The 12,038-nt window shown below is 41.7% G+C and overlaps 1 protein-coding gene across 1 annotated transcript in view; it reads left to right on the top strand.

Moving 5' to 3' along the window:
* Positions 1-7,564, top strand: part of TRIM23 (tripartite motif containing 23) — a 429,923-nt gene extending 422,359 nt beyond the window's left edge. The window contains exon 7 of the mRNA XM_086960694.1: positions 3,608-7,564. Within this exon, the coding sequence (XP_086816820.1) occupies positions 3,608-3,784 (177 nt within the window). The 3' untranslated portion in view covers positions 3,785-7,564. The remainder of the gene's footprint in view (positions 1-3,607) is intronic.
* Positions 7,565-12,038: the final 4,474 nt, after the last annotated feature.

Here is a 12,038-nt window from a genome sequence, read left to right as displayed (position 1 = left end):
AAAAAATACGAGTAATGGGTATAAATAAAAGTACCTATACAGGTGCCATTGATTTACACTTGTCATTTTTCTAAATAATCTCAATCAATGAGGAGTGGGCAGTCTCTATTGTTTTTCATTATATTACGGTCCAGCCCCCCTCAGTCCCGCTACGGACCTAACTCCTTCTGTTATTTTATTTTTAAAAAGAGTCATTAGTTCTAAGGATTCAATGTAAAATCGACCTAGGTTGACAGAGTTATGACAGTTTTAAACAAACTGTATGTAATGAAATGTCATAAAGTCTGATGCATTATTCTTCTTAAAGATATGCTTTACTGTATGCTGGACAACCATGTGATTTGGAACCCTGTTTTTTATGTTTGCTATATAACATATTTGAATGTGTATATTTAGCTGTGATTGTATGATTTATTTATAAATCGAATAAAGCTATCTTTGAATTGAATTGAATTAAACTGACAGGGAAGGAGGGTTCATTTGAGACTACTGTCTCTAAAAGCACAAATTATCTGAAAATGGCTGGTTTCAAAAGACTTGCACATCACAGTATTTAATCTGCTAGGAATCCAGAGTGCTGATGTGGAATCACTCTGCAATCATTCCAAGAAAAACCACAAGTAGGTTCTCAACAACAAAGTTCTGCAAATTATCTTTTACAGTTGGGGCTATCCACTACAAGACTTGTTTGCAGGCGCAGCAAACAAGAAATGGCCAGACTGCGCATTCAGAAATCATCAACCAGGATCGTAGGGGAGTGTCCTTTTGATAAACTGCTCAGATAGGTTTCCTCCTGCATTGTCTCTCTTTCTGTTGATACAGAACGTGCTGATCAGACTGTACAGTTGGAAAGCCAGAATGATCCTTAGAGAACCTGAGTGATCGTGTGTGTGGTGGTTCATGGATCTCATACATCTAACTGTGCAATCAGACAGGAATCTGCCCTGCAGAGCATATGTCCTTTATAAGTTCAGTGGCCAGATTCTGCATACGAACCTTACCTTGTTTGATTTAGCAGCCTGTATCTTAAAGATTGGACTTTTAAATTAGCCACTGGACAGTATGAACATTTTAAAAGTTGCAAAGAGTTCTTCCACCAGAACATCATATGCTTTTAAATGGATATATGTCAGGAAGAAGAGGTAATTCCTTGCAGGCAACACCTAACATGAGGGGAGAGCTACATTTTTCATTTATTTGCACCTTGCTTTTAGAAAGTCCTTCACAAACCGCTTTCTTTTGAATGTCGATTGTGAAATATTTCTTCACGGGTTTAAGGAAAGTATTTCCTCCTCCTAGTTCCCCATCTCTACATTGGGGGCTTAACAGTCTCCTTTCAAAGTTAAAAGGGCCACATTTGAACCTATACATAAGGTAACAGCATTTTACTTGATAAGTTGATTTTTTGGGAGCTATTACTTCAGGTCGCAGAGTGAATGAGCTTTATCATTGTGTTCAGAAGAACCTTACCATTTGTTCCATAAGAACAGGGTGGTGATTAGAACTCCTCCAAGTTTTCTCCATATGGTCATTTTAGATTTTCATGTTAATTAGACCAATTCCTTACCAACTGTCTTTCCGAACCTATCCATTCCAGTGGAATGAGTCCTTATCATGTTAGACGTTAACAGGGTTTTAAATTCTACCTCGGGAGGACACAATATGTTAGCCAATGTGATTATCTCTTTATAAACTATGGTCCTGTAAAAACTGGTCTATCTACTGCAAAACAGTCCATCTCAAGATGGATAGTGTCTTGTGTTTTACTTTGTTACCAGTTAGCAAACAGTTCTTTCCTTGGTTGGCCTAGAGTGCATTCAATGAGTGGAAAAATAACTACCAGGCCTCTATTGAGAAATGTCACCACTTTAGGAATATGTAAGGCCTCCACATAGAGGTTAGGCTTCACAGTGTATGGCTTGACAATTTTATATTGATTTAGACTCCAGGGAGAATGTCCAGGTAGGTTAGGCTTCTTGGAGGAATCGGATGGGTGATAGTTGATTCTGTTTCACTCTCTTTTCTGCCTTTCTTGTGGGGTCAGCTTGCTTTTCTATCCAGTACTTATAGCTACTGAGGAGGATCCAGTGGAAGAGAAAGAAAAGATACTTACCTCTAATCCTAGTTCTTCTCCAAGTGAAACTGTATTAAAGTCGTTAGCAACTCTCTCGCCTCCTTGGATAAGTGGGCTTACATCGTTTTTCTGTTGCACCTAGGTTGGTCTTGTTTCTGTTAAAATTAACTGACCTGTCATGTTTGGGGCATTATAGGACTCAGGAAGAAAGGTGAATCCTTAAAGTTACAGCACCAGTTTATATTCCTATGTCCGTTGCAATCCATGTGCTAACATTGCCGTTAATTTTCTTTCTTTAAAAAAAAAAAACTTTGTGAAAGATGTCTCTAGTCACCTTTTGCTAAATTAGTGACTATTTAGTTCAATTGGCTTCTTGTTGAAAAAAGTTAAATTTGGCTTATTTTTGCCATTATTTGGCTGCAAGTAAAAAATATTGCTATTTAAAGCCCACGTTTCTACTGATAAGCTTTCCATGTGTATACATATTTATATATACTTTTAGTAAAGTGCTCCGTGATCGTGTGGACAGGATTATTCAATGCTTGTGACTTTGAGGAGGATTCCCTGAAGAAGTAGGATTACAAGTGAGTAACTTTTCCTTATTTCCGATTATCTACGAAACATTTTGTTTAATGCACCTAATAAATAACGATCACTGCTTGTAATGAGGACCTCAACCAAGAAGAGGTGCCTATTACAGGCAAGTGGTTAGTGCCTGCAAAAATTGTGTCTTTTCATTAATTTGGATACTTTATTTTTCAAAGTTAAATTTGCCTATGGGAATCTCCATAATGAAAAGCAATTCCCTTGTTTTGGGGGCTTTACTCTTTTCTACCGTTTGACTAATCTGCACAAAGACTGGCAGAGTGAAATCTTGATTTGTGTACCGTGTTCGTGAAAGGTTTGATATAAATTGATCGAAAGAGTGGGGTATAAAGTTATTAACGATGCATAAACAGGTTTTCTTGCAGAGAACCGAAAGTCCTCTCTAGAGTTAAGATGTGAAAAAACATGAACAATAGTCACATGTAATAAAAACGTTTGGTCTAGTTGTATGCATGCATGTTTAGGTTCCTCTATGGAAAATAAGTAACCATTTACAAGGCATACAAAAGCTGAAAAATGCACCAAAGTCGACTAAAATGACGATTAATACTTTTTGATTACAATATCCAAAGCGTTTTAATGTTTCAGTGTTTCCTGATCATTTTCAAATCGCAAATCGTTCGTATTATCAAAATCTTAGTCTCAATGCAGGGTGAATGTGAACATACCTACATGTCTAAAATGTGTCAATTTGTAGAAATGCAGAAACAATAGCCGGCAATAATTTATGGCAAATGTAATTTTATACACACAAACACAACATAGTATGCACTAATATTATTCAGTATTCAGTTGTGAGTGGGAAATTACATTATTTTTTGTAGCTGAGTACTAGTAGGGCGGACAGAGGTTTTAAAATATTGTGCTATCAACCTGTATGTTTGCATGTTGAAATAATTGAATCATTTTACATTTGTATCTTCTCAGGATGACTGTAGAGTGGTTCTTGCAAAGCTGGAGATTACAAGGTTACTGGAAACACTGCAGAAGCAACAGCAACAATTTACTGAGCTTGCAGATAATATTCAGCTGGATGCCAGCATACCTGTCACTTTTACAAAGGTACAGCATGGCTTAGAAGTCCCCACGGTATATGACAATTGAAATTCTTGCTGTGAAATATATATTTCCTAGAAACGAATTAACTTTTATTTTGGTGAACAAAGAGGGCTTGTAGGAGTAAATTGGTTTTCTTTTGAATTCCACCTACGCTACTGTTTGTAGTCATTCATCTTATACTGATGCTTGGTTAGCATCAGATTTGGAGTAGATGGCTAAATTTGAAGGAAAGTTGGTACAATGAGGGCTGGAGCAGGAGTGTTTGCTGGTACCTCTCCTGTTTACCTTGTATATTTGAGATATACTTTGATTATATAATATTGTGTGGGTATTTCATCCTAAATTAGTTGGATCGTAGAGTATCTTGATGGTTTATGATAGTGCCACTTTGTGCTTGATTCATATGCCAGTAGGTCTGAAAAGAAAGCTGTTGTCCTTGGTCAAAATTATCTAATTTACTGCATTGAAATCAACAAGGTAAATTGCCATGACCTGTAGGCAATGTATATGTAGCTGGAAGGTGAGATAAAATCCACTTTTAGCTGATCCATCTTTTGCCTGTCTTGGGACCCCTTCGGAATAAACCTTTGTAGGGACTAGCCATTTTAAATTGGGAAAGTGAGGTCGTTGGCAGAAATGGCCCCTCTAAGGCAGTTCAGTGCTCATTTTGGAGCTTGCCCTTTAGCACTTTCTTGTATGTTTACTGTACCAATATTTTTTCTGTTCTTTTATATGAAGCTGTGATAGAAATTAAACTAATTAACTTGAATGTAAACTGTAGAAAAGCTTCTTAAACGTAGGAGGATCAACTACAATGGAGCTGATTCAGCTAGAGCTAGTCCCGAAATCCTCCAAAATAACTGTATTTTAGCAGTCGTTTTCTAGTTTGGGTAAAATAATCCAACTGAAGCCCAATAACCTATTGCAATCATTCAAAAAGAAAAAAATGAATTGTTCCAAAGTTAAATGGGTGAGGCTGGGGCATTGGGTGATTATTACCAAGATGCATCGGGGGCCCGTGGCTTCAGTATTAATGAACGGCCAGGATATTGGTTTTCTCTGTGCTTTGATGCTTCCTGGGCGAGCACAAATACTTAATTCAACATTTCCATGTATCTGTAACATATATAGAACAAAAGTCCTTTAAAATAATTGAAATTATGTGAGCTACTATAGTTATGTAGAAACAATTATATTGAAGTCTGATATTTGAATGTTTTGAGAAGGATGATGAATACAGAGAGTCTACCAGTTTCATTGATTGGGAGCGCATCATTATCTAAAAAGATTGTGTTTCTTAAAGCAACACTTGGGTCTACTCATCTTTGTGGTAAGAGTTTACAAGTTGAAATGTGAAATATAAAAAATAAGCCTGTTCTGTATATAGCACACAGTACTGACTGTGTCCATCATCATCTGAATTGTGCGATGCAAAAAAAATTGAAGATTAAAGTTTAGGATTGAAACCTTCATTAAGTTGGAAAGTTATACTTTGTGTGGAACAAAAATTCCATGTTCCATGCCAAAAACCAGCCTCCCTTTCATAGCTAAAGTGGCTGAAAAAGCCATTAATTCACAACTGTTGGAGCACATTGAGAAACACCGATTGCTGGACGATACACAATTCGGATTCCGAAAATATCACGGTACCGAAACTGCCTTAATTAAAGCTGCAGATGAAGTGAGAGCAATTCGAGACCAGGGTGGGACAGCAGTTTTGGTATTGCTTGATTTATCAGCAGCCTTCGACACGGTCGACCACAAGATCTTGGTCGACCGTGTCGGAAAGATCGGCGTTTGCCAAACTGCAAGAGATCTGCTCGCCTCGTTTCTCACAGACAGAACCCAGGCCGTCACTTTGGGGCCTTACCAATCTGCTAAGCTCTTGTTGCCATGTGGGGTATCTCAAGGCTCATCCCTCAGTCTGACACTATTTAATATCTATGTGTCGGACCTTGCCAATGTCATCAAAGCTTATGGGATGAGCCTAACCTCTTACGCGGACGACACGCAAGTGGTACTGGCCATTAAAGGTGACGGAGGGGTGGTGGCCCAACGCTTCCAAAATGGAATGCTGGAAATAGGAGAGTGGATGGCAACAAATTGCCTGAAACTCAATTCTGAAAAAACTGAGGTAGTTATTTTCGGACCTCTCTCACCAGTCTGGTCATCATCTTGGTGGCCACCCACATATGGAGCACCCCCAACTCCAGCAGCTAAGGTTAGGAACTTGGGAGTCACCTTCGACGAGGGCCTTAATTTCATGGATCATGCGAACAAAGTTGCTACCACAGCCCACTATAAATTACGCATTATTAGAAAAATCAGTCCGTTTTTGCCAGCAGCAGCCACCAAAACTCTGGTTAGTTCCTTGGTCTTATCGTCCCTTGACTACTGCAACGGCTTATTTTTAAACACCCAGGTCAGGGTCACAAGGAAGTTGCAGTCGATACAAAATGCTGCAGCACGTCTGCTTTCCGGAACCCCTAAATTCGCGGCCATATCAGAAACTATTAAACGACTCCACTGGCTGACGATCCAGAATAGGATCAAGTTCAAATCACTATGTATAGTGTATAAAGCTCTAAACAATCAAGGTCCGCACTTTCTAACGGACCAACTGGTTCCATATCATCCTTCCAGACAGCTTCGGTCCTCCAATCGTAACCAGCTAGTGATTCCTCGTTCCAAAACAGTGTCCTGGGGCGATCGCCGCTTTTTGATAGCAGCCCCTAAATTATGGAACACCTTGCCGCAAGACATCAGACTAAGCCCTTCACTCATTCAGTTTCGCAAGAGACTAAAGACTTGGCTGTTTAACCAATAGTTTCCACTAAAAGAAAGGTAATCTGTTGGAGCATATTACATCGAGCTGAATTTATGCAAATGGTCTAGCGCTGAGACGCCTGCGGGTATTTGTCGCGCTTTATAAATGGCAATAAATAAATAAATTTCCAGAACCCTAGGTTTTTTACAACCTGTTTGGGAACAGGTGCTGACCCCATTGTGGCAGGCCACCAGTGCTCACTCCACAGCTCTCCATCCCTCCCCAACAGTAGTACTTCAGACTTGCTGGCGTTGAGCTAGAGACAGTTGGCAGTCATCCACTCCGAAATGGCCTCAAGATCACTACGAAACTTACAAGCGTCCCGGGTAATGTCATCGGAGAGTGTGCCCACCAACTGAGTGTCGTCTGTATACAACACTATCGTAAGCCCTTTGTTCTTAGCCACTCTCGCCAGCGGTTGGACGTATAAATTGAAAAGGGTAGGGCTCAGAGCCGAGCCCTGCGGTATAACCTGCTTGATTGCAATTACTCTAGAGGTAAAGGGAGGAGTGGCAACCTGGAAGGTCTTTCTAGAGAGAAAAGAAGCAAATCAATCCAGGGCGGAGCCCGTTATACCCACCTCCTCCAAGCGCCTCAGCGGGATCTGATGGGAGACCGTATCGAACGCGGCACTGAGATCAAGCAGAATCAGTGCCGACGTCTGGGCTCTCATCTAAGGCCCATCTCAGATGCTCGGTAACAACAAGAAGAGCAGATTCCGTGCTGTGACCAACACAGAAACCTTTCTGAGAGGGGTCCAGTATGTTATTTTCCTCCAGATACCCCGTCAAGATGGAGTTGACATAGACCTCAAAGTTTAGAAACCCCGGGCAGGAGGTTGATGGGGCTGAAACTCTCCAATTTGGCCGCATCCATGTTGGGCTTTTTTAGCAGGGGGACCACCTTAGCGTGTTTCCAAGTACTCGGTGCAACAGCCGTAGAGAGAGATAAGTTGATCACATGGGCTCAAAGTAGGAATGAGCACAGGTAAGATTTTCAACGCATCGGCAGGCTTGAGAGGGTCAAATGTGGAGCCAGACTTGACTTTGCGGCATAACACAGGTAGAATCTCATGGGAAATAGCAGGAAAAGTAGTCAGAGTGTAAGGAGTGGGGAACGAGGCACAACATCTGGAACATATTAGCAACAACAAGGGGCCCCAATTCTGTCAGCAGGGGACCTTGGGGAGCATACTTTGTTTAAACAACAGTGGTCGCATGCATGCAAGAGATACGTACAACAATAAATATAGACAGAGTCGATCTATATTGGGAGTGACATGTACAGCCGGACAGAGGTCTTTCAAGTGCTGCTTTGACATTTCTGTACAACTGAATTTAAAACAGAAAACGTTTGTTTGCCTTAAAAAGCCCTCCTTTGTTTTCTACCTTCTGTACTGGATCTGTTAGTGCTGGGCACAGGCTTGTGTACCACACTAGGCGAATTGTGGAAGGTACTCTTTGTGTTTGGATTAAGTGTTTATTGAGTAAACTTGAAAGACCTCTGTCCGGCTGGACATGTCACTCCCAATATAGATCGACTCTGTCTATATTTATTGTTGTACGTATCTCTTGCATGCATGGGACCACTGTTGTTTAAACAACATCTGGAACAGGCGCGCTCTGAGGGAAGGAATTCTAGATCTTCTCAACCTTCTCCACACAGAAGGAGGCCAGAGCATCACATTGCTCAACAGATGAAATCGGAGTTGCAGTTAGGGCAGTAGATGATTTCAGCTCCTTCTGTATCGAAAAGATACTTTTAGATGGATTAGCACTGCTCTTGATCTCCTCAGCATAGTAAGTGGCCCGTACCGACTGAATGGATCTATGGTATTGCTTAATAGCTGTGCTATAGAGCTTCTTTAGATTAGGGTCATAGCTCCTTCTCCATGCTCTTGCTGACCTCTTACACTCTTTACGCAAGCAAGTAAGCTCAGCATTGTACCAAGGACTGGATTTGGTGCAGCAGCCTTTAGACCATTTTACTGGAATGAGAGCACCGCAAATCCAGTCAGACAGTGATTTGTCGTCAGAGTCTGGGTCTGCTGAAAAAGTGGGCGAGGATGAAGAAAGAAGATCATAGAGTTGCAAAATATTAAGTTTATGCCAAGGGCGCCTAAGTGTGCGCTTCCGAGGCTCTCTGCTCATAGGTGTAATCCTAGGGAGTGTCATTGTTATGAGGTGATGATCCAACCAGCACATCAGGGAGGGAGAGTGGACAGTCAAAAGAGCAAGATTGGTAAAAAAACAGGGTCCAACAAATGACTGGCAGAGTGCGTGGGCCCTTACACCAGCTGGAGAAGTTGACACGCCGCAAGATCGGCCAGAAAATTACCCAAGTCGGCGTCATGAGGGTTATCCAAATGCAAATTCAGATCCCCAAGGATACTGAAATTAGCTGCTCTCATAGCTAGAAGCTCTACAGCATCAATCAAGGCCGTTCTGAACTCTTTGGAGGGACCAGGTGGAAGATAGATCAGTAAGCCAGACAGAGAATAATTAGCATTAAAGGATGTTCCTAAAGTAGGCAGCTTCGCAGCCAGCAAGAAGCTCCCTCGCAAAGGTGCATATATGAGAGGATTTTAAAGAATAACTGCAATGCCACCCCCTCTGGACCTTCTATTAAGCATCCTAATACTAAAACCCGGTTGGAGCGCCAGGCCAGGTTCTGCCACATTATCGCCAGACAGCGTTGTCTCGGTTGAAAAGAGGGCATCAGGGGCTTCATCCAGTAACAGGTCATAAACATCAGTGTGATGTTTCACTAGGGAGCGACAATTTAAACTAAGCAATTTTATTTTGGGGCTAGAGCTGGGGGCAGGGACTACGGGGGCAGAGGCAGAGGACACCCAAGAGTCGAAGCCACAGTGCAAACAACAGAAAGGGTCCTCCAGGATAGCACAAGGAAGATGACTGCAGAGACTCATACCCCTCTGGATACTGACGAGATCTACAACAGAGTAGGTGACCGTACCTCTGTGAGGACCAGCAGCATGTCTGGTGTCGAACAGGCGGGGACGTGCCCAGACGGGCTCGCCCTAGGCGCGCCCGCTGCGTGTGTCCGCTGCCCAACGCCAGTGCATAGGTTTAAGTAACTTCCCAAACCGGAAATGCCAAGAATGCACACCGCCCCAGCTGACCCTGAACGGATACGCCCTCCGCTCAAGCGGCACACAGCCGTGGCGGGACAGGGCCGAGATCAGGAGAAAGTGGAAGGCACTCGGCGGTAGTCAGGTAAGCGCAGAGCATAAGTAATATGCGAGTATAGAGCACACAACCCAATTAAATGCCCCCAAACCCCCTCGAAGTGTAACCAGAGGAGGAGAAATTTCACTTAGCAGGAACTAAAAGAATTAAATAAAATCAAAAATAGAAGAACACACTTTTAGAAAGCTGCAAGCTGAAAGCTGTAACCACTGACCTCAGCATCACAAAACTGTATTTATGACCAATGCTAGTATTAACTTTTTGGTTGCAGTGCTGTTTATGATGGATGGTTTTTGTGTATAGATTTCTATGAGATTTTCAAGTTTCAACAATAGGACAAAACGAAGGCCCTCCCCCATCAATTTACTACAATACTTCCATCTCATCTGTCCCCAGTGTCAGGGCGCCCGCAGGCCTAAAAGGGAAGCTCATCTGGTGGCATTACCAACTCCAAAAGCATTGCAGCCCAAGCTCGCAGGTCATCCTCGAATTTCTCATTCCTATGCGACATGCTTATGTGGCTGCTTTCAGGAGTCATCCATTCAGCCATATCTCTCAACCAGTTGGCCTCTTTTGGGGCATTCAGTGACAATCACCTGAATATTATTCTACGTTTTGCTAGCACCAGCCCCAAAACAAGACATTTCCTGCGCAGCTTCATTTCAAGAGTTCGCCCAGTGCAGCATCCTCTCTCAGAAGTCTATAGATATGCGAAATCAGCCTCTCGCCCCAACATACCTGAAAGGGTTTCCAGGGTATTGGAGACCAGTGGGGCATCCAGGAATGATGGCCATATCCCATGTGATGTAGCCGCTATTTTAGTAAATTGTACGAATTGGCCTGGTCCCAGGTACTTATGAAGGATGGTTAGAAAGAATGACTTGCTTTGGGCCCATTGAGAGCTGACCATAAAAGTATCCCGATAGAAAAAGAGACTCTAGCATGTTTATGAGGAATGGAACATAAGAATCGATTTGAGTTAGCTGTGTTGATTTCTGTGTATACTGATTGAGGCTGCGTGTGGATAAATTGTCTACAAAGTCTGATGGGAAAGCAACACAAAGTTAAAATTGTAGATGCAGGATTACAATTTCGATGTATTGTACCTGCCCAGTTGTAAAATGTTGTGAATGATTGTCAAGGTTGCTTGTAAACACAGAGGTAAGTGGAAGCTGGGAGGAGGAAGATGATGTTATGATTGCCAATCTATTTGCGGCGATCACTAAAGAGGAATGGTTGCAGGATGAGAGAGGTGAAACAACAATTAGTGTGTTAAATTATGCTACACAAGGATGATCAAATAGGGGGAGTTTGGATGACGAAGTGGGAAATTATTTAATTGTCATGATTGAGCTGAGTGTTTATGCGGGAGGGTTATTATACAGAGGAGAGTTATTTGTGGTGTCCATTGCTTTTAGATAGAGAGTGTGGGACATAGGACACAAGAGTCATCATGGTATGAGACGGATGAAACACAGATTGTGTTCAGATTTATGGTGGCTGGGTGTGGCCAGATCCCCGGTAAAGAAGGTGTGCTCTTGTCTTGCTTGTGTGCAGAGTAATACATCACAGAAGATGACTTTGCATCTAACAATTAATTACGTTTCTGCCGGTGTCCCATTAATGTGCCCAGTCACTAAATTCGTGGAACAAGTTTAAAAGTGGTAGCGTTATTATCGATAAGAAGCATTTGTAACAATACGCCTGTATTGTATTGTATTTCCTGCATCCCCAACTGCGTAAATGTACCGGCTTGTCACAACTCGACCAAATATTGTGTTGTAAATATTTTTTTAACACACATGGGGAATTCTGTTTGTGCAACCACCTGTATGTCGCTGCGGGCTCACTGCGAATACCATGGCTAGGCACTTGAGTAACCTGTATTTCTTTCTATATACTCATTTACTTTGTTTTTATCATGATTTGTATTTCTCCGGATTTGTTTTTGCATTTCTCATGATTTCATTACTGTATTGTATAGTTATTTGTTCTTTTCTTAAAATTCAATAAAAAAGATTTGAATAAAAAAAATGTTAATTACGTTTTTAGATCGAATAGTGCATGAGAGAAGTCCAGTTAGATATTCACAGTCATTTTCTGTGAAAGGTATGTGTGCAAGGTTTGTTCTAGTGCAGTTGTATAATTTTTCTACATGTCCCTAGGCCAGTCAAACCATTAAGTTCTTCAGCGAGGTATTCACCAGAGAAGTGGTGTTGAAACATTTGGTTTCTGACAACAGTGTGCAGCTTGTGTCTGGTAA

Source organism: Lissotriton vulgaris, chromosome 3_1, assembly GCF_964263255.1.
Source record: "Lissotriton vulgaris chromosome 3_1, aLisVul1.2, whole genome shotgun sequence".
Lineage (NCBI taxonomy): Eukaryota > Metazoa > Chordata > Amphibia > Caudata > Salamandridae > Lissotriton > Lissotriton vulgaris.
Note: the sequence above shows the minus strand (reverse complement) of the source record. Positions and strands in the feature narration are given on the sequence as shown.